At 39.3% G+C, this 23134-nt stretch overlaps 2 protein-coding genes across 2 annotated transcripts; both read right to left on the reverse strand.

Annotated features, from left to right (window-relative positions):
* Nucleotide 1: 1 nt before the first annotated feature.
* LOC105039992 (probable pectinesterase 53) lies at nucleotides 2-1412 on the reverse strand (the record flags this gene model as incomplete). Its single annotated transcript, XM_073250655.1, is given in 3 exon segments — nucleotides 2-77; nucleotides 200-389; nucleotides 1021-1412. Coding segments are annotated over 3 exon segments (631 nt in total), but the record flags the coding sequence as incomplete, so codon positions are not given.
* A 6812-nt stretch (nucleotides 1413-8224) lies between these two features.
* On the reverse strand, nucleotides 8225-11327 carry LOC105039994 (transcription factor MYB78). Its single transcript, XM_010916352.4, has 3 exons — nucleotides 10966-11327; nucleotides 10195-10324; nucleotides 8225-9064 (listed from the first exon to the last, which is right to left on the reverse strand). The coding sequence occupies exons 1-3, from the start codon at nucleotides 11120-11122 to the stop codon at nucleotides 8524-8526; spliced, it is 828 nt and encodes a 275-aa protein (XP_010914654.1). The 5' UTR covers nucleotides 11123-11327; the 3' UTR covers nucleotides 8225-8523.
* Nucleotides 11328-23134: the final 11807 nt, after the last annotated feature.

Genomic DNA, 23134 nt, shown 5'->3' on the forward strand with positions numbered 1-23134 from the left:
CCGGCCTTGTCACCGGAGATCCGAAGGGCCACCGCCTGTCCTCCCATCGTCCCCACTTCCGGGTATGGAGCTGTGTTCTGCGAAAAGAGTTGGGACCGTTTCCAATTGAATCATTTTACTATAAATGCAGGCCCAATAATTTTCAGACACAGCCCATTCATTACTGGTGGGGGCTGGCCGGCGGCCAGAGATGGTTTACCTCAAACTTAATGTTGGCCGCAATGAAGTAGTTAGCATTGACAGCAACAGTGGGACTGTGAAATGTATTTAGGGGCACTCCATCCTTCCCCCTTGTGGCGGCCGTGTCGTTCCCTGTTATGACCGGTGGGCTCGTGCCATTGCCTAAGAAGGTGACGAAGGACATGGATTTTGGAATGACTATCTTTTCTCTGCAACATTATCAGTAAGTGCTAACCTTAATGAGAACTGTTTTAATTGTTTGACATATGGTTGAGAGTTGGACCATCTCCAAGCATTCCATTAGGCAAAGCCTGTCTTATATGTGTTTTATGTTCTTATGTTTGCAACAATTGCTTTAGTGATTTAAGATATCGAATCCAAGATGATGATTTGGGCTTGTGATGATGCATCTGGAGGACCCATGAGATTTTTTTTGATAAAATTATGATGCAACAGGATTATATTAAATATGGCGATAATCTGGTAATGCATGAATCCATATGCACGTAGCACACTTATAAGAGGTCCACATGTCGACAGCCCATACATGCTAACAATGCGCATATGGGTGCATTGGCACTCTCAAGTGGACCCTGCAAGCACGATGCATCCACCATTATACCACGACCAATTAATAGACGCAACCTAGATAATATCACTTTTAAATGACAAGGAAAATGTTCAAAAAGCAAAGAAGTGGTACCTGTGTTTACAGATAGACCTTTCAATGAAGACTGGGAACTCAAATACGAGATTGCCATAAAACTAGATAAGCTAAAGAAGATGACAGTATATAAACTTAGAATAGCTTCCAGATATAACCTTTCAGGACAACAATACCTATAGATTCCAGGTCTGATCTCTAAGATGACTCTCCTTGTGTTGTGCAAAGGAATGCTGTCTATAGCCTCCCTTATGCTCTTATAGTTCCCACTTCCATCCTGGCTCACAATGTACCTCACTGCTGCTGCTTCTGCCTTGGCCAGCTTCACGTCAAGGGCTCTCGGCCCACCACCAAGCGCTCCTGAATTGGAGTTCAGCTGCAATGCTGCAGTTCCTTTGTAGTTTTGGACATTCCATGATATCCATTTCATGAACTCATCTCTTCCATTGTTTGGATAGCTTGAAAGAAGTGTTAAAGGGAGAAGGAAGAAGGTAAGGAGAAAGAGAGGAAGGAGAGAGTTGGTGCGGAGCTGACAAGCCATGAAGAGTACCAGAAGAGAAAAGTTGGAAGGTTGAGTTGTTTTGGAGCAATGGTGGAAGGGTTTAAATATTGGATGGCCCCAGTGTACGGGCAGCCTTAACAGAGGCATTTTACTGTAGTGTCCTTGTCCTGACCCTAGGGACTTGCTGAGTAGTTAGTTCCCGATTAAATTAAGGTGGGACCAACATGATGACATCATGCTGACCTTATTGGGCTCGAGACAACATATGCGATGCCGAATTAACTTCTGTTTCTACACTTTTGTTCAGGGATCAGGGAGACATGGAGTATGAGCTAAGAAGCATTGAGGTAATTGAAAATAGTCTATGGGACCTTTGTAGGTCACATGTTCTACAGTATGATTATTCTCATCCTCCTCCTTCACAGAACCGAAAGTCTATCTTCAGGAATCTAGTGGTAAGTGAGATATGAGGAGGACAAGGTGAAAGCAATCAGAAATGGGTTCAAAGTTAAAATATCATGACATGGCACATAAAGACTACTCCGCATTTGGCCTCAATTATGACAAGAACTGCATGGAAGCTAACCAAATAGAAAAATAAGTGCGATGTCCCCTTTCGAGCAAGACAATTAATATGTGCAAATGTGCCAAGTCTGTTACATCTTCCATAATGTTGTTCCCAAGTTAGTTCCTTGATTTTAGCATTCTTCTCTTTTCAATGTAACTTGAAAAGAAGAAAATACAAAATTGCATGGTTTACATTTCATTGCACTACCTACGCCATCTTTCTAATGTGCATCTCAAAGTATACGTGGAGTTGTGAGATCTGTTAGTTATGATCCTAACAACAACAACAAATAAGATCTTATCTCTATGCATTATTATAATCTGCCATGGACGAGTGTTTTTGTGTAATTTTCTTTTTTTTTTTCAGGCCAAGAGGGTTTTTATGTAATTTTAACTCTACCTGGCCCGTTATTTGGCCTAATCCCCAAGATAGTTGTACGCAATGGCAGGTAACATAGGCCCGACCTTTGTCTCCGTTCTCTCTTTTAAAAAACAAGGGAAAGTAGGTGACAACTGTCTCCCATATACCTTTACTAGTGGAGGACCACTCATATTGACCTTCCCCTGCCACCGTAGCTCCATCCAAATTCCAAAGGTGAATTCATCAGCCCAAGACCATGAACATGAATTAATAGCTAGGCTTCCTGATGCATTTTTGTCATGATAGCAAGACCATGATGTTCTCTATAGTCTTTCACCCATGGAACCAAACATTCCATGACTATTTTATCACTATTAGTAGCATGACCAAGTCCCACACCAAATTGGTTTCATGTCTAAGTTCTTGTCTTTGGAGAACTCATGGATTGAATCAAACATGATCCTCATGGTCCAACCATGGCTTTTTTTTTTTTTTTTTAATATTGGGTGGACCGTTGGACCAGCTCCAAAATCAATTTTACTGGTGAAATAAGTCCATGCCAAAGAATCAAACCCAAGTTAGACCAGAGTATTTGTTTTCATATTAACACTAATTAAGCCAGAGACAATGCTAGGTGCAAGGACCATGATGACACAGAGTAGCATTGTTCTTCATGTTGGGCAATAATACGTAGAGGGAAAGCAAACTTTGGGCCATGGAGCATTTCTAGAAAGCTTGACTCGGGCCATTTATCATACATATCACGGTAGCTACATAGCCAATTTGATCCGAAGCTTTCAAACTGGGCTTCATCTTCCAACTCGTGTCTAAGATCTTGTAGCCCTTCTTCCGAGGGACACTTGTCAGTTGATGAAGTCAATAGTATAGCTAGCTTACTCCCAGGAACCAAATGTATATGATCCAACAAGCTATGATCTCTTCAAACATGTCATGATTGAGCCCTTGGAACTTTCCCTCTTGCCCCATGGATGGCACTGAAACATGTGCGATTTGGTCATGTAGGGAAGTCCACAATGGAATAAGTTGAGCCCAGATAGGCTGCAGACCCACTTGGAGCTCAATCCAAGCTCTGTTCTGCCGCTTGGAAGAGCATAGAGCCTTTCATTGTGGGGGCATCGCGCCTCTCACAACCGGCACCACTTTGTTGTTGATAGGGTGAGGACTTCATATGGAATTATAATGATGTACTCCACAAAGAACTGTGTTATCCGTTGTACGTATGTATGTTTGTATACATATACGTATACATACATATATACATACATAATGTTTGGATGTATGTATGTATGTATGTATGTATATAGTTGATAAACAGGTAAAGCCTTTCATCTTGTAGCATGTATCCCGGGTATTGGTAGGGCCGACATGAAATACACGAGTTCATCATCTTGCATCATGGTGAGTGAAGCAAACTCAAACTTGACACTAAATCAAGTAATTGAGCTGTCCCCTCCTGCTACCAATTGTATAAAGTTCTATTAGATTCCTTCGGCAATCTTCCAATGACCAAGTAGCTAACTCACTTGATCAATGTGCAAGGAAAATTGTTCTAGAGATTATTACCTGGTTATTATGTAAGAAAGAGAAACAGAAGGAATGCAGTGGCTGCGATAAATTAGGGCATTAATCAGAAGGGTTCACAACTAGTATTGCTTCCTTTCCCATGATCACTGCCATCCATGTATTTCCTCACATGCATCAATGTGCCTTGAAGTAGTCCAGGATCATCTTTGCATGTGTCCTCCCTGTACTGGCAATTAATAAACACGGAAAGATCCACGTCTGTGTTCTTGAGTGGCCGCTCTGTAACTGATCTATGGCCCTATCACACAGATTGCAGGGATTAAACAATTAGACTACTAACTCACATGCACTTATAGATGGGCTAGGCATTGCAAATCACACAGGTTAGATCTAAATCTAACTTGCTTTTGGTTCTAGTCTTACTTGCTTATAAGAACTCAATTTTCTCTATTTAAATTTAAACTCAACTTTTTTGGTGTTTATCTGCTTATGCTCATGAGGCTCTGGTTATTTGTCTCCTCAAACTGCATCTTTGCACTACTTTAGCAACTCATATCTTGAGTAAATTAATCCTATTCTTATTGAGAGGAAGAGAAGCAAGAGTACAACATCCAGAGTAGGGAGTGTACTGCTCAAATGATACGAATAATAATAAAAAAAAATATTGATCAAACCGGGGGATCACTGTCATCCATGCTGATTGTCATCACTCATTTTCATGCCCCTTCAATCTCTAGTTTATGTTGATGCAACCCAAAGGTCAAACCAAACTAGATCCATAAATCAGGAAGCCTGCTGAATAGATTAATGGGCCATTTGGGCCTACATTTGTAGTTCAAGTTGGGCTTCCTACTCCTCCAGCTAAGCAAGGAATTCTTAGAAATTGGAACCGGACATTGTTGCGAAATTCTGGAGCCCTATGATGCATTAGCCACCCTTCAAAAGCTAAGCAACAGATTCAACGCAGACCCAAACCAACGGCCAGTTACGTTCATATTTTTTAATTTGGACCCCCGAAATTTCGGTTCAGATGTGAGTTGAGTTAGCTTAAGCACGAAACCATTTGTTACCCAATTCCAAAAATGGTTGACTAAATAGTATGTTATTAAGTCAAGCAAGGGTTAGCTGATCTCATTGCCTACCTAAGGATTTGAAGATGGACCCCTCCTTCAAGGGCAAGCTCTTGGAAAAGAGACGCCAATCAATTATTGGACCCTCCTTGTCTCTCAAATTTCATATTTTATAGCCGTTTCTTGTTCTCGTTATCGCTTTCCTGTTATTCTCCTTCGCTCCCTTCACTCAATCCTCTCCTCAGCTAACCATCCTACACTGTCCCGCTGCACCGTGTAGCATCCGTAGGAGCCCCATCCTGGAGCTTCTTCCTCGTTGGTGAACATTGAAAAAATGGATAAATGCATAAATAATATTATTTTACAAGCTTAAACTGTGACACAAACATAAGTTTCGTGAAACATGTTCTTAAAATAAAATACATAAGAGCCTAGTTTGCCTTGGAGAATTGGAGCTTGGACTAAGAAAGAGACCACTTATCTAGCATGAGTCATGCAAGAAATCTTTTATTAAGTGGGCAGCTGATGTCGCCGTGTTGACCACAAAATTATCATCTGCGGGCTTGTGAGCTAAAAGCATATATTTGATGGGACTTCTAGAAATGGCCACATCTCCTATCATAAAAATGGGATCATTTATATATGCTGGCCCCAGGCCTAGTGCCGTTATCCTACTCTCAACAAGGCATAGATGACACCTAAATTAAAGTGTGATACAGGAGGAATGCCAGCTAAACCATCTTCTTTAAATGGTATGTATGGTATTTCTAACCCCCCCCCCCCCCCCCCCAAAAAAAACCTATGCATGGTATCACATTAACGTGTGACACATGTTCCTGGGTAACAAATAACAATTCCCTATTTTTTACTATAACTACAACAAAAATAAGGTTTCATCAACCTAACTTATTCATGAAAAATAAATGAATCTTGTTGGGATATATTGACCGATCCCTGTACGCCGACTTATCCTCGAATCTATCCGACCGACGTCCGACTCTACCGACCGATGACTCCGACAATAACTGCCAACAAAGGCTGCCGACAATATGCAGTCGAAGGTATGTCGGCCGAATAGACCCATACTATTTTCGACCAACCGAGCGGCCGAGCCCAAATCACCGACTCACTGTCGGGGGTGGCAGCCGACGTCCGACTTCCGCAAAGCACCAGACCAGCCGACGGTATCTCCGGATCATTACTCGACGTTCCGGCAGCCGGATACCGACATATGGCCGGTCAGCCCATCCAAACGCCGTACGATCGCTATGGGCAGTTGTCCTGTCAAGGACATGCAGTATGGCCGTCCTGGGACATTGTCCTGCCAAGGACACAAATTGATCCCAGTAACTTGACAGCCCCTGACGATTTGACAACTCCTCAGTTGTCTGCACCATTAATGAGAGGACCATACCGTATTCCGCTATAAAACGGGGTAAGACAACAGTATTGGTAAGTCCTGAAGTCCTAAGTTCTAAGTTTCGAGAAGCATCTCTAAGCTCTTGACCTCTATTTCTTTCTCTCCCGCTGAGCCCCTGATTTTTCACTGTTGTCTAGTCTCCTCTCTGACTTGACCGTCGGAGGATCCCCGCTAGAGGTATCTCCGGTCTGTAAAAATTTTTCTTGCAGGTGTACGACACCGACGATCGAATGATGGGGGGATTGGATGCAACAAATCTTATTATAACCATGACACAAAAAGATGGATGCTAGTCTATCATAATTCTCAACAAAAGGTATTTACTAATTTTTTTTCCCGTGAACCCATCCACGTGGCAAGAGAGGTTTAACCAAAAAAAAAAAAAAATTAGCCAATGAATTTACTTGGTGAAACGATTTTAAATGAAAAAAAGGGTGCCTTTTGCTCCAGTGGGTGTCACTAAATTGGACGGTTAGTTATCTGCTTCACCTTAAAGCTGAGCCGGATTAAATGAACGGTCGAAGATTCCCCCCCAACTCGCATTTAGCCTAATTATATTCCTCCCAAGACCATTGACTCCACCGACGAGACCACCGGACTCAAAAGTGGGACCCGAGAACTTGACCGCCGACGTGGCGGAAAGAGACGGCGTCCTTCACGCCGCCTCGTCTGCCGCATCCACGGGAACTGACGTGGCGCGAAAATCCGGTTTCCTGTGGTCCCCGGCGGCTCGGCACATAGCGAATGACGCGTGTCGGCCTTTGGACTCGGCTGCACCACACGTCTAGGAGACTTGGAGGAGCGGCGGCCTTCTGGATAACGCCGGTGGAATTACCTTCGAAAGTCGAAACCACAGCTCGCACGTGCGAAATGCCGCTTTATTAATGGGGGCGAGCCATCTTTTTCTCCTACTTGTGAAAGAAGCAACGTTTTTTTTTCTTCTTTGTGCTTTGAATCTCGTTTTTGTTGGCATCTTTCAAACAAGGGAAGAGTGCGGACGGCAAAGTCAGTATCTGGGCGACGCGTGTTAGGGACGGCCGCTTGTTTAGGGTTAGAAAAAGGTTACGATGTACTTTGGAAGAAAGGCTTGTCTTCCACGCATCAGTTGAAATTTTAGACCACAATGTTGGGTCAAGTAGCGTTCCACAGGGTGCTAGTTACCCTCCTAGTGAGAATATCTAGTTGTAATTCCGACATTAAATTATAAAATATTAAAAAGATTACATATTAAATGGCAATCAAATAAAAGATTGGATGCTAAGCTCCACCAAGGTTTTTTTTATGTTTTAGTTAATAGTTCTATATGATGCCATGCAAGAGAAAGGTCATGCATTTTAAAACATAGTTATGTCTCCTTAATTCATTTGCAACTCATTTTGATTGACTCGTCGTAATAAGAAGTCATAATCCACGTCAACCGAGCACTAAGGGTAGGCCCTACTTCTAATTATTTATGCATAGCTGAAACTAAAATATTAAATAAAATAATTAATTAATATAATAACAAAGATTGATACAGCTATGGTCCATTAAAGATCATTATCAGTTATGCATTGTTATGCTTTCTAACCTTAATTGTTATCTCTAACTTTCCACTAAACCAATACTTTACATTCGCTACATGCAAACGAGTGAAAACAATCACAAATATTTTTACAGTGCATTTCTAACTTTGATCACTCACCGTCAACTTTCGAAAAATCTTCAACAATTTTGATTATAATCTTTTACCCTTATTTATATCATGAAAATATGTTATCATCTTTTTCAAGAAAAAAAAAAGTTAGTGCACCTACTTATACCGTTATTTGAATTTCTATCACTTCATCTTTGATCAGTGCAATATATATATACACACTTCTTAATAAGCTTAGCGACGAATAAGTATAAAATCACTCCAAGTAAGATCGGGATATTAAAGAAAAGCACTGAATACGTTGTTAGCAATTCACAATTAAAATATTTTATTAGAATTACAAAGCCACAAAATCTAAAGACATTCTCCAATTACATCCTCAAAGAATAAACTCAAGTATCCCCAGGTCAAGAGGTTATACAAATCAAAAGGTAGAGAGAAGAAGTGATAGGAAATTCTAAAACTCCTCCACTTGCATCACTTTCGTCTCCTCTTTTTGTATTTTTCCCCTTCCTTTTCAATAACTCACACTCTTAAATTGATCTTTTTCTCTACAATTTTCTTCCACTTTTGAATTCTTAAACTTGTTGCTGCGTGGACCAAATGTCCTCCAAGCTCCACAAATTCTCCCCCCACCCACCTTGTTCAAAGTCCAAGAACCCCCGGTTCTCGTACCACCCATCCTCCAACTGAGCAAACCCAGCCTGGGTCCCCTCATCGCTATTATTCTCACCACCCTGAATACAATTATCGGGATAATTATAGTAATCACCCGTAAACGAGTCCGAGGTGGGAGGCGATGAAAACTGAGTCACGACCGAGTCAGACGAGTTCGACCCGGCCGGGGCAGAAGCCGAGTTCTCCTGGCAGGGCCAGGCCTGCCCGGGCTGCCCGGCGGGGTGGTCGGGCAGGAGGTTGGAGGCTTGAAGGGAGCCACCCGAGGCTGCTTGGATGCGTTCGATGAGGCGAGGCATCCAAAGGTAGCGCATGGCGTCCTTAAACTTCTTGCTGTTGACGTCGCACTGGAGCTGCTTGGCTTGCTTTTGCACTCTGGTCCTCCAATAATTCTTTATCTCGTTGTCGGTTCTCCCGGGGAGGTGCTGTGCTATTTTCGACCACCTGTTGGTGGATTCCAAAAGGTGATGAGATAAAGAGAAAAGGAATTTAATTAGAGGAGGCGTGTAGACTTGGATGGTTGTTAAATTGTCCCTAGCTTTCATATGCTTCAAATGAGTGTTTTTATCTCGCAGCCACATGTGAATGCAAGCAGTCATGATGTACACCATGTAGGCCACAGGGTGGCATGTATCGTAGGTAACTATGTAATTATCGTACATATAATGTAGTCTATGGGATGACAGTGTATGATCTTTGGTGAGAAAGCGTGATTGACCTTCCTTTGCATGAAAGCACGGTTGGATCATCGGCTGCTTGCTTTGAGATCCATGCTTATGGATGAATGATAGACTCCAGAGCTAGCTTTTTGAGATTAGACCGATTGGTGATCTAATAGTGTTTTCGCACAAAGGATACAACCAGTTTCATGATCTGCAGCCCTAAAGCACAGTACATGTATTACAGCTATGTGTGTTTAAACAACCACTAAAGAATTTACTGGCCAATTTACCATGCCATTGATTGATAGGAACCCAAGCGGTGGCTTCCATGGAAGAGGTTTTATTGTCAACTTTTGAATAAGATGGTTTTATAAGCTACCGCACATTGATTTTGGTAACCATGCCATAAGGTCATGTACTTTCTGTTCATTAAGAAGGACATGCAAGTCCCTTCCCAAAAAAAAAAAAAGAAAAGAAAAAGGAAATGCAAGTTAAATTAGATCCAGACACATGTCAAGCTTGGACAGGAGCAACTTTGCCACAGCTCCATCCAAAAAAAAAAAAAAAGGGAAAAGAAAAGAAAAAAAAATGATGCAAGTTCCTAGAGAAAACGTGTTGCAGTTGCTTTGAATTACGTGATTATGATGTTCCACCAAGATATATTGCAGTGCATTGTGTACGATGAAAAGCTAGCTGGCCAATAACATCAAAGGACTCGTGTCAATACTAATGGAAACGTCAAAGGACCATGCACGAAGTTTCCCCAAAAGGACTATATATGCACAAACAATTAAAAACCAATAGATCTCAGAAAGATAATTTGGAATAATTTTGACTAGAAACCAAAAAAAAATTAAAGTAGTTTCAAAAGTATGTACATCACTGTGTAACAGATGGGAACGGTATGATTACCTGTTTCCCCAACGGGAGTGGAGCTCTAGGATAAGGAGTTGTTCTTCAGGGGTAATGTTACCGCGCCGGACATCCGGCCGGAGATAGTTGAGCCACCGGAGCCTGCAACTCTTGCCGGTCCGTTTCAGTCCTGTTTCATTGGAACATCACAAACTTGCATTAGCAGAGGAATCTCATGTGACGGATATGAACAAATCTGATATGAAACTTTAGCCAGGTCTATGAGCATAAGATATGGTGTGGATAATCATATCCATGTGTTTTTATTGTTATAAATATTAGAGCATGCATGCCTTGGTTAATATTTTATTCATTCCTGCTTTTTATAATATGCGAGAGAGAGAGAGTAATTAATTTAGAAAAAAAAAATCTATCTGATTCTATTAAATTTTGATGAAACTGCAGGTTTGTTTGTAGGCCCTATTATGGATGGTAGATATATCTAAGCTATGTATGCTTAACAAGGCCACCTTCTTATATCATCAATATGCCATTTCTTCTAATGTCAAGGTATATATAAACATCCTCAAGATTTATCTTCCTCTGCTTACCTATATAGATACTTTCAGTAAAAACTAGAAAAGTCCATCCTAAAATCTCATTTATGTACTCATAGATCTCCTATCTCTATGGTGTTACACTGCTACTTCTGATTTATGAAATGGGTCGTGGCCAAAACAAAAGGGAGGAGAATTCTACGGATAGCCGGAAGTTATTAACAGGTTAAGGAAATAGTAATCAAAATCGGTCGTGATGATCTCTAGCTCATACCTGCACAACGGGCGAGAGTGTTCCATCGGCCCTCACCATGGACAGCGATGTAGTTAATGAGTTTAAGGTCTTCCTCCACAGTCCATGGGCCTCTTCTAAGGTCCATCTCCTCCTCACTTGGTGTTGCAGAGCTGAGCACCCTTCCATGGGCTTCCATTCCTATTCCCTACCAGTTCCCTCTCTGACTTCTCTCTTAAACAGGTAGATATATATAGAGAAACGGAGAGATTTTGGTAGATAGATAGAGTTGGAAAGATAGGGAGCTGGATGGGGATGGGATTGGAGTCGATGAAAAGAGTGGAGGGGTATTGTAGAAAGGGTGAGAAAAGAGACGTGTGATGGAAGGGGGAAGACGAGGCCGAAATAAGATTGGTTTAAGTTTCTTTAAATAATCTGGAAGTGGAGGTCTTCATTTGAAAAAGCTAAACTGCGTGAGAAGGGTATGACTTTTCTTCTCTCCTCCCCCGTTTTTTTTTGTTGTTTTGGTGGAAGTCCCCCGTCTCCTCTGTTCTCCTCGCTCTCTCACACGGGCTTTCCAGCTTCCCACGTGCATCGGCTTAGCCCTTGCTTTGGAGTGTGGACCAATCTTCGCAGTTCACACGAGTGGGGATTGGCTATTTGTTTTCAATATTATACTTGCCCGGGTGACAAATGTGGGCCCGGTTCATGTTTTTACTGCCGCTGTTCAAGTGTAGCCAATAGTTCCTTTTTAGATCCCTAGAAATACGTAGGAAGGGGCGTGCCAAGAATTTTTGGTGTCTCTGATAAGGACTTACAATGATAACTTCCAATCTTGATCTGTTCCTGGATAGAAGAGTAAGTGCCTATTTTCTAATGTAATTGGATTTTATTGGGAGTAAAGAGAAGCTAAAACACTATCTGCTGCCGCTGATCCCGGAACATCGACGCAGACCATTTCCGTGGACTTAACAACATAGCAAACAAAGACGAGAACTTATACCATGGGCTCCAATCGGTCATCCGATGTTTAAGTTAAAAAAAAATTTAAATATAAATAACAAACAAAGAGGCAAATTTTTTTCTAACTTGGATGATTATTCCTTAGTTACTCTTTTGCGGAAGACTTGTGGAGTTATCTATAGCTGAAATCCTGCATCTTTGATAAATCATATTCCAACAAATTCAAGATCATAGTATAATAATTTTAAGAATGTACTATAATAGTCCAACACATGATGAAATTGTTGAAGCCATACATAAATTTAAGATAGAGGGGCCAAACTACTTCCTCTGTGGAAAGGTTCTGCTTGATTTGGATTGGTGGCGAAGGTCATCGAGATGAATAGAGAGAGATTGGCTTTAGAAATCAGCAACCATATATCTGCTTATTGCCACTCTCCAGAACAATTGAAGAAAACCCGACCAAAATGTCTTAGAGAGGCCAGTGAGCTGGATAAATCTTATTATATCACATCATCTTGATCATTCAATGCCACAATACTATTTTTCTTATTAATTTGAATCCATCTTTAACATTCTTGCTCACTGATTTATCTTGATAATGATTACTGCTTTCATTGAACTCACCAACAGTTTTGCTGCTTCTTTTGCATAGTCTGTTCACCAGAGTTAAATATCTAGTCTATGCTGCAGAGTCGACATCATTTTGGATGGTTACATGTTTGTGTGCTCTACCATGTTATTAGCCACACATATTTAAGTGCGATCTATAACGCAATGTTTATTGATTCAAAAGCTTTCAAGTTAAAGAATTTATCTAATATTTGGAGATCACCCCCAAATAAAAGGGAATTCCCCCCTGCCCAGGCATGAGATGCAACCTCTATGTCAACAAAAACATCTAAATAATAAAAGCCTCCATATGATAAGCAAATCATGTAGAATCGTGAGCCTTCATGTCATGCATGTTACGCCATAATCACCATCATCATATGCGGCACTACAACCACTGCGAATGCTGGAGTATCTCCACAAGGTTCCCAACCGAGGATCAAGGTTTCCAATGATTCTCGTTGATACTAAAAAACAAGTAAAAAAAAAGGAAAATTCTACTATTTAAGCTTCCCAAGCAAAGAGTACAATAAGTACCTCCCTATGTTCTTCTCATCCAAAACATTAATGTCTTGAAAGGTAAACATCTAAATGTTTTTTTTTTTTTTATGCTTAAACATCTAAATCAATTAAAGAAAACTAGTGTACGTATGCATAGATTGAAAAACTTAAAGATCTCATTAGTATAAAGGCAATATATATTTAGTCCCACATCAACTATATATTGTATAGATCTTGAATACCGATACAAAACCAAAGAATCTAAATAACAGTTTTGACCGATATTTTTAAATAAAATTCTATATTATTATAAATTTATAAAAAAAACTGTGCATGCATGTATTTAGTCCTACGTCAGCTGTATGATGGATAGACTTTGGATATTTTTGTAAGATCAAAAAGTCAAAATAACACCTTTCGGCTAATTTTTTGATATGGTGATCTCTATTGTTATAAGATATATCGGAACAAATCTAATTTATAGCTTATGTGAACTAAGAGATATTGCTGTACAAATCTATCGGGCATAAGTTGCTTCGAATACTGATAATAAAATTCTGATAAATTTCAATAGTTAGCTTAGAAAGGATGTCAAGATTTATGTAAGATTTGAGAATATGTGCAAATATATGTTTGATCTCATATTAGTTATATATTAGATAAATTTGAATATTTATATAGAGTTAATTAAGAAATTCAAATAATATTATTCACTTAATTTTTTAGATGAGATCATAGATTATTATAATACTTGTTGTAATGCAACAGTCCAGCCCCGCCGCTATTTTATATGTAAATTTGATTTATTTGGCATAGAATATTTAGTGGCCACCTCAAAGTCCCTCTGTGCCACGAAACCCGCTCGCTAGTCGTGTGGACGAAAGCGACGAATGGAGTTCGGGAGATGAGGTTCCGCAAGTACGGGCTTCGGGTCAAACATAGAGACCTCAACCCACGTTTCAAAATTCAAGTGCTTCCAAAACGAAGACACAAAGAAGGATTGGACGACAAGCACGATGACAAGGAAAAGTCGGCTGAGGGTAAAAATAAAATGGGTTGATGAGTTTGAAGTGTATGGCCGTGTTCCCTTGGGGCATCGCTTCCTATTTACTATTTCGAGTGCGAGACAAGAAAAAGAAGAGAAAGGAAAAAAAGATGGATGGGTTTGAAATGTGTTCCATGTTTGAGTCCAAAGTCATTGTCTCATGGTAATGGAATGTTAAAAAATGATTTGAACACAAATCAAATTAAGCGCCAGCCCCCAAAAAATTAAACAAAGAAAAATCACAAGAATGATCTTAAGTCTCCTTCATAGACTAAATCCTAAGGGTGAGTGGTAATTATTTGATTTTCTTAATTTAGAGTTGAATTTTAAGACTCGACTAGTTAAGTTACCGCTCTACATGAAAGGGATCTGGTTTTTAAACTCTAGTGATGGAATCATACCACCTTAAGAGAATATGTTTTACAGTTCTTTTTTTTAAAGATAATGATGGTTTATTTGTCTTTATGGCACAATACTTTTTATAAAAAACCAAACACTTAATTCTCACAATAAAAAAGAAAATGGATATGCACTCCTTGATTTAATTCACACGAACCAACTCATTTTTCACTCTAATATCTTAGAAGTATGGAAAGAGTTGATGCTATGGTGTGCCGTGTTATAGTTAGAATGTTCGTTGATTAATTGGTCAAAACTAGTAGATAACATAGTGATAACTTTTAATATAGCTGGAACCTCACCAAACTGATGCAATATTTCATATTTTTGACAGTTATAGTAGTCCAATTTTAAGAGAGAGTTAACTCAAGTGTCTAGCCTACAAATTTTGAAGTGTTAAAACAAGAAAACATGCATCCATTGCTCATGATTGCAAAAGTAGTGGACAGAAGTGACGAACTAATTTAATGCGGCACTTTGGACTAGCATAAACCAATTAAATCATATTGGCTACTTCTTAATTCAGCATTATTGCTACATGATTGGATAATACACCCCTAGCTATATATTATCTCATATGATGTCTACTTAAAGGATAAAAAATACCAAAATAATTGGCCTACTAAGTTTTGCAGCATCAAAATAGAGAAAATCGATTAGAAAATGAATTTTAAGATCAAATAAGAACCGATCAAGCTATGATGGCTTATTATTGTAGAGGATTAAAAATTTAAAACTTTATATTATTATGCTTGAGATTTACCCCATTAAATATATATTCAAGGGCTTGTACAAGATAAATACCAACTCATCCTATAGTAATACCCAGCCAATATATCCCAAATGGGGACATCCCAAACATGGAAGCATATCTCATAGCTAGCCCAGCCAATACATCCCAAATAGGGACATCCCAAGCATGGAGGCATATCTCACAGCTAAAAGAAAGATGTTTAACACCCCTCCTCAAACTGAAGATGCTTCTTGCAGATGAAGTTTGGAGAGAAGATATTGGAAGCGCTCTCTGGAATATGACTTTGTAAGTAAATCAGCAATTTGACCAATTGAAGAAACATGATGTAGGTTAATAATCTGGTACTGATAGTGGTGGTGAGTAAAGTGACAGTCAATTTCAATGTGTTTGGTGCCTTCATGAAAAACGGTATTGCATGTGATTTGGATAGCACTATGGCTGTCACAATAAATGGGCATTGGAGAGGATAATTGCATGCCCATATCATTAAGGAGCCAGCGAAGCTAGACAATCTCAACAGTAGTATGAGCAAAGGCACAGTGTTCAACTTCTGCATTAAAATGAATCTCCATGAAGACAGGCATTCTTGACATCAAGTTAATGTAGAAATCATTATTTGGCAACAGCTACAGCAAGTAAAATACGAACAGAGGTCATACGAACAACAGGGGCAAAAGTCTCCTCATAGTTGATGCCGTACTCCAGCATGAATCCTTTAGTAACAAAACGAGCCTTATAGCTCTCAATGAAACCATCAGTCTTGATTTTTATTTTATAGACCCATTTACAGCCCACAGTCTATTTCTCAAAAGGTAGGTCAACTAGGTCCCACATACTAATTTTCTGTATAAACTCAAGTTCTTCTGTCACAGCATTCTGCCAGAAAGGATTAGATGATGCCACTTGATAGGACTTGAGTTCATGGAGTGGCAAAATGATGGACAAGTAACAATGGTAGTCTTTCAAATGAGCTAGTATAGTATGAGAGTGAGTAGGATATCACTTCTCAAGTACTGTCAGATTACTCACAAAAGAATTGCCAGTTGGGAAGATAGCAGATTAGCCAGATTATTCATGTTCCTCAAGCAGCGGTGTATGATAGGGAAAAGGATCAAGCAAAAGTTCTCTATAGAAAAATAGAGACTTTTTGTGTGGTAAGAAAAAAAATAAAATTTTCTTCCAGAATGTGACATACCTAAAAATATGTAATCTATGTGTGTCGAGATCATAGCACCAATATCTTTTTTGTTGGATCCCATATCCTAAGAAAACACAGATTACATTTTTTTAGATAATTTATCACACTCATGCTTGGGAAGAAGAACAAAGCAAGTACATCCAAACACACGAAGATGGTCATAAGAAGGGGGAGAATTATAAAGTCGTTCCAAGGATGAGAGATCACAAAGGACACAGGAAGGAAGGCGATTAATCGTATATACTGTAGTGTTCATGTTTCACCCCAAAATACTTTTGGGATGGAAGAGGAAAGAAGGAAGGTATGGGTTGTTTCAACAATATGACAGTATTTTCTTTCGGATATACTATTTTGTTGTGGAGTTTCAATACATGATAATTGTAAAATGGTATTCTAGAATTTAAGGTACTCATTAAATGCTTTGGAAAGATATTCGCCACCAGAGTCAAAATGAAGATTTTTATATGTTTAGAAAATTATGTTTTAATCATGGTGGCAAATTCAATATAAATGTTTAAAACATTAGAATGAGCATGCAAAAAATAGAGCCATGTGTAGCGAGTGAAATAATCTACAAAACTAACATAATATCTAAAGCCATCCATAGAAAACAAAAGGGCGGGACCCAGACATCATAATGAATAAGAACAAAAGGGACAGTAGTAGTAGATTGACTTAAAAAAAAAATAAAGTGGATTGTTTAGATAATTTACAGTGAACACAATATGGTTCTTTTATTATAGAGACAGAACCTAACAATCCTTTGTTAACTAATTGAGATAATTTTGAAAAAGAAAGATGACTTAATCGGTTGTATCAAGACATAAAAGAGAAGTCAGTAGAAAAAATAGCAGCGCCTGAGTGAATACGACAAACATAAAGAACATAAAGCTTATTCAGGAGAAACAGAAGATCAATCTTATGGCTTGTCCCAACTTTCTTCTCTATCGAGCAATCTTGCACAACACAGTCAGAAGGAGAAAAAATTATTATAAGTCTTTTTTCATATAGTTGATTAATAGAAATAAGGTTCATAAAAAGTTGGGGAGCAAGAAGAACATTAGAAAGAGATGGGTTATGAGAATGAATGGTTCCACTATGGCTAGCAATAATGAATGATCCATTTGCAGTTTGAATATGAGGTGGAGAATGATAAGGAGAAACATGTTGAAAAATGTTGGAGTTAAAGGTCATATGGTTGGAGGCACCGAAATCAAAGAACCACCTATCCAACGATTTATCTGACAGAATGGAAGTGTCAGAAGAAAATGAGGCTACAGTATTACCAATAGAGAGACCCTGATGAATCATTGTCTGGATATCATCATCAGTAAAATATGTAGCTGCTTGTGCTGTAGGCTTCGACACGACAGTATCAGTAGTGGAGAATGGACGATCTCCAGGACCTCGAGTCTTTGCTCGCATGTTGTTAGAGTTTGGATGGGGATAATTCTAAACATATCCAACCTCCTTACAGTAGATACACTGTGTGGAAGACATGTCTTAAAATCGAGAACCAAACAGAGATTGAGAATCGAATTCCCAATTAGGACAATTACGAGCAATATGGCCAAGCTTCTTGCATGAGTGGTACTAGATTTGAGATAGACCCTTCGGTTTGACTCGTATAGTCAAAATGAGAGAACCATTAGGATTAGAGAAGATGATCTTCTTCCAAGTTTCTTTCGCAATCAACTCGGAAAAGACAGTGTTAACAGATGGAAGAGGAGATCTGCACAAAATAGAAGCCCAAACAAACTCAAACTCATCGCGAAGAGCCATTAGAAACTAAACTAGGCGGAACTCTTCACGAAATTGATAATAGAGTTTGGTATCATGGGTCTAATTGGGCTCCATCAGGGCAAGTTGATCCCAAATCAGAGATATCTAAGAATGAAAATCAGCCATTGATTGCTTCAGTTGTTACTTGAGATTGTGAATGCCCAGTTCGAGCTTGTATTTGAGAGCAAAATTTATCTGATTGTATCGCTTGGTGAGGAAGTTTCAAATCTCCTTTGCAGTGTCGAACTTGCTAAATTGCTAACTGATAGACATACTGACAGTATTTGAAATCCATATCATGATCTTGTTGTTATCAATTTTTCATTGAGTAAAAGAGTCATCAGGTTCTACTGGACATTGAATGTCACCAGTAACGTACTTCTAAAATCTCCATTCTTTTAAAAAAATCTTCATCATAAAGAACCATTGACTGTAATTGGTCCCATCAAGCTTGATTATAATTGGTTGAGCCACTTCAGTCATTATGAGTACAATGCTAAAGAACACAGTGGAAGGAAGCTGACTTGAATGATTTGAGATTCAGCCCAAATAGGATAGAGGGGAGCCCCAACTGAGCCAGTGCTATTGGTGTGGACCGGTTCCGTTGGACTAGCTTAGATGAGAGGCCTCGGACAGAGAGGAAGAGCCAGGAGAAGCACTGAATCAGAGACGATCAGAGAAGAAGAGCCAGGGGAAGCACCAGCACATCTGATGGATGGTGTGCTTTCTCATTAATAGAATAAGAAATGGATCCACAAATGTGAACTTCATAGCATCCTATGTGAGTCCTCGATCAGTGGAATGGGCATCGAGATCCGCAGAGGGTGCGAGGGGCGGTCGCACGGGGTGCGGGAGGCACCGAACTGGGAAGGGAAGGCGAGGGGGGTTGGTGGCGTCGGAGTCGGAGGAGGGGAGGGGAGGGAGTTTAGTGATCGCACGGAGCCGAGTGCGGCGCAGATGGTGATGGGAGATCGGGAAGGCAAGGGGTGGGAGGAGAATGGAAGAGAATAGAGATGGTTATGGCTCTGATACCATGTAGAGGATTAAAACTTTATATTATTATGCTTGGGATTTATCCCATTAAATATACATTCAAAAGCTTGTACAAGGTAAATACCAACTCATCCTATAGCAATGTCCAACCAATATATCTCAAATAAGGATATCCCAAATATGAAGGCATATCTCACAGCTAGCTCAGCCAATACATCTTAAATAGAGACATCCCAAACATGGAGACATATCTCACAGCTAGAGGAAGAATATTTAACAATTATCAAGCTTGCTAAATAAAAATAATCTAAAAGAAACCTATAACAATGAGTTATTAAATTATAATATTTTTTATTCAGTGTCACTCCAATCCTTATCAATAACATATGCTTTATCCATCTTTATCGAAGAAGGATCTTTTACTTGCATTAGCTGGTCATAAGTCTTTTCACCCTAATTCATATCATTGTTATGCTAATTTTAACTGTTAAAGTTTGCTTTAGTAATTAAAAATATTTAAATATTTTAAAAAATCTTTTTTTTTTTTTTTTGTTCTCCTTGGTGAGACAACAATTTGGTGGCCATGATAGTAAAAGTGGGCAATTAAAAAGTAGAATGACAACCAATAAAACATAGCTTAAACAAAAGGATAAGCTCATCTAGTCTTTGCTTTCTAGAAGGGGCATCTCTCTCTCTCCCTCTGTCATTGGTGCACTCCCTAGAGGGAACCGGTGGCCGGTGGGTGAAAAGCCAAACATAGTCCCACAAGGAAGCTCCCAAAGGGACCATCTCAGCTTCTGACACGCGTCTAAAAAAAAAGGTGGAGGCCCAAATTCTTCCTTCCGGAACCTAAAGGCTACCATGGGCTTAGAGAAGCTTGGTGACGTATGAAACCAGAAGGGAGGGTGGTGGGTAAATTCCGTCAAAAAGGAAGTCCGTGTTTCCGGGTCATGTGACCCATCCACTAATCTCCTTTTTCTAACCAAAATTATTCCAAGCTGATGCGTCTTTGACCAAAACTATTCCATGTTTTTTCCAACCCCAACTTGTTAATCTTTTTGACCTACATGACTAGGATCATCAGTGCTAACTAACGTAAAGTGGATTTATACCCACTGTGCCAATCTAATCAAGTGTGAGGGTGTCAATGAGTTGGACATAGGTCGGATCTTCTTCATCTCCATCAAATACAAGCCTTGCAAGAGGATTCTATGATAAAAAAGATGCAAAAATTGATATAAGCAAACCGTCAGCGTTTTTTTCTCTTTTTAACTGTGAAAAGAATATGGTAGTGGCACATTGAGGTTAAGCATATGTTTTTTATGGTCATGATCTTGATCGAACTCTAAATTGACTAAAATTTACTCAATTTGCATATAAGTCAGCCCTAATATTTAATTCATGAAAGAGAGATAAAATCGCGATTTTATGAAAAGTATGGGCCCTGAAAAATGCAAGAAGTGGCCCGTAGAAATACAAATTAACCAGTCAGTAGCTACTTGCCTGCATGCTCTCTTTCTTGGTCTTCATCCTCTCAAGAACATCAATTATAAGTTCGAACAAAAGAATCTCTATTTTAGTTGTCTAATCCTTTGGTGGTGTTTAACCTCCCTTGCACTCAAAAAAAAAAAAAAAGTAAATCAAAAAAGTTTTCTAATCCAAAACTATTGCAATAAATAGTATAGAAGATCTAACCAAGGATGTGGTTATGGTCGCAACGTATCTTTGCTCATATCCTACTTCAGTTCGCATGCACCCTTTGAATGTTAAATATGGTTAACCAGGAGAAAATTTATCAACAAAAGATATGCAGCTGAGAATATTTGGCTGGTTACAAAAGATCCAGGAGCTAGAGTTAATGTTAGCACTCGGATGCCCGTTGTTTCCCTCCAAAACTACTTATATTTGGCCAAGTTGAATGGCTGCTAATAGTTAAAATCAGGTCCGAAGTCCCCACCAATAAAAACTTTTGAAGCATCCAAATTATTTAATTTCCATTGAAAAATACTGTGCTTGGATCAAATCTACTAACTATTCTCAAAACTCTCTTTTCCACAAAGGGATATCACATCCTGAAATGTATATGGACCGGATCATCTTCCAAAACCACAAAGCCATTAGTCATAGCATCGTTCTTTTTTTTTTTTTTGGGTGAGCAAACATCATAGCATTTTTCTCTTTCAATTAGAAGACAAGGTTACAGAGAATTGAAGCTCTTTTAATTCCAATAATACTGATCATTTCTTAAGGCAGAAAACGATGGAGACGAGGAGAAAGACGTAAACACTTCTCTCTATCTCAACAGAAACCGTTTTCGTAAGCAAGCTGCACACGGTAGCCGCCAAAGCAACCTCCAAAGAACGCCCACAATCCCTTCCCCTAGCTGAGCATTCAAACCTATGTAGGAACAGTGATAACAACTCCGTGGAAAAATAAAGTCCCCAACTTTATATAGCTGCACTTCCTTCTTAACGACAAGAGAGCATTCCTAATAACAAACAAACACCTGAACGTGCCTCCTAATTGTGTTGTTAGCTTTTGTCTTCCCTTCTTACGTACACCAGAAAAGCTATACATGACTCTGTTGATCTCTTTCTCTACAAAAGATTGATTGGTTCTTCTTTGAACGAGTGTATGTTTTTGTACCACTAGGCAAGGGCTATAATAAGTTCAATTGTACTTAATTATTTGAAAGTTTTCGAACAGAGGCAATGAAGAAGGAAAAGAAAAGAGAGAAAGTGGGAGTATAGCCATCCTTTTCCTAACAAGTCCTCATCAAGCTGCAACAATGATATAGCCTTCCTCTCGATCGCCGCCACGTGGTCCAAGAAGCTCGATGGCATCGCCATGGGTATCGAAGGAGCTGTGGACATGGATTAGCTTTTAAGGGGATGAAGGAAATGAATAGTGTTGTGAGAGTGACCCTAACAATTAGAGCACGAGGACATAATCAATCATGTTAGGATACAGACACATCCACTTGTTGGATCTTTGAGCCATGAGTAAGTCCTCGGATAAGTCTAAGCTCTCAAGTCTTCAGAAGTAGGTAGAAAGATAGTATCATGAAAATGCCACTTGGATATTTCTTCCCAAAATTCCTTAATTTGCATCCACCGCCCACCACCAAAGTAGGCGGCTCAACTTCATGTATTGATCTTTTTCTGCTGAGATGACGATGATTCATGTGGTTGTGGGGCCATAGTTGGAGGTGAAAAGCTATCATGATGCCGCATAGATGGAAATCAAAAGGATGTTTGAAGAAATGGCATCCAAAGCTTAGAAAACTTCTTAATTTCTAATGTTGTCTAGATACAATGGCTTCTGTCATGATAAAGGCTTACTCTTAACTTAAATTCTGGCTTTGGAATCTGCTAATGATGGGCATAGACCTTGGGCAAAAAAATGTTCCAAACAGCGATAGGTGTACCATGGTGTTTGACCTTTCCCATGATCAACGGGTAATGACATGTAGTTATGATATGTTACCTAACATGGGGCAAGTTTTCTCTGATCTAATCTCCATTTCAACGGTCAGCGTCACTTAAGTGTCAAAGTTAAGACAAGATGGACTTGTTGAGTGTACAAGCAATTGAGGCCTTGAAATTGCTGTTTTTTTATCAGAGATCGATGTAGATTCTTTTAGTTTTTTGGATAGAATTCAGGGTAATATTCCGGGTAACCAGATGCCAAACATATACTTTGTCAGGACTAGTAATGTCTACCGGCCAATGAGACCTCGAGATTGGCATTCCCAAGGTTGCTTATTACTTGAGTGGAACAAAATTGAACACACCCTTAACTGTTTCCTACAAATGGCATTGGAATTCTTTGCTTGCAGTGGATTTATAGTTTCGTGCTTGCTATGGACATGAAGTAAAGAAAACTAGCCTAGAAGTCATGATCAATCATAATGGCTTCACCTAATTTACTATTTTGATTGCCATGTCATTGTGTCTGATAGGTG

The sequence above is a fragment of the Elaeis guineensis genome, chromosome 1, assembly GCF_000442705.2.
Source record: "Elaeis guineensis isolate ETL-2024a chromosome 1, EG11, whole genome shotgun sequence".
Lineage (NCBI taxonomy): Eukaryota > Viridiplantae > Streptophyta > Magnoliopsida > Arecales > Arecaceae > Elaeis > Elaeis guineensis.

Bases quoted from the DNA above. Each gene is read 5' to 3' on its own strand.
- LOC105039994 (XM_010916352.4), bottom strand. From the start codon at position 11,122: ATGGAAGCCCATGGAAGGGTGCTCAGCTCTGCAACACCAAGTGAGGAG. The intron at 10,325-10,965 runs GTATGAGCTAGA...CCAATGAAACAG, and splicing joins CACTCTCGCCCGTTGTGCAG to GACTGAAACGGACCGGCAAG. The intron at 9,065-10,194 runs GTAATCATACCG...ATCCACCAACAG, and splicing joins CACTCCCGTTGGGGAAACAG to GTGGTCGAAAATAGCACAGC.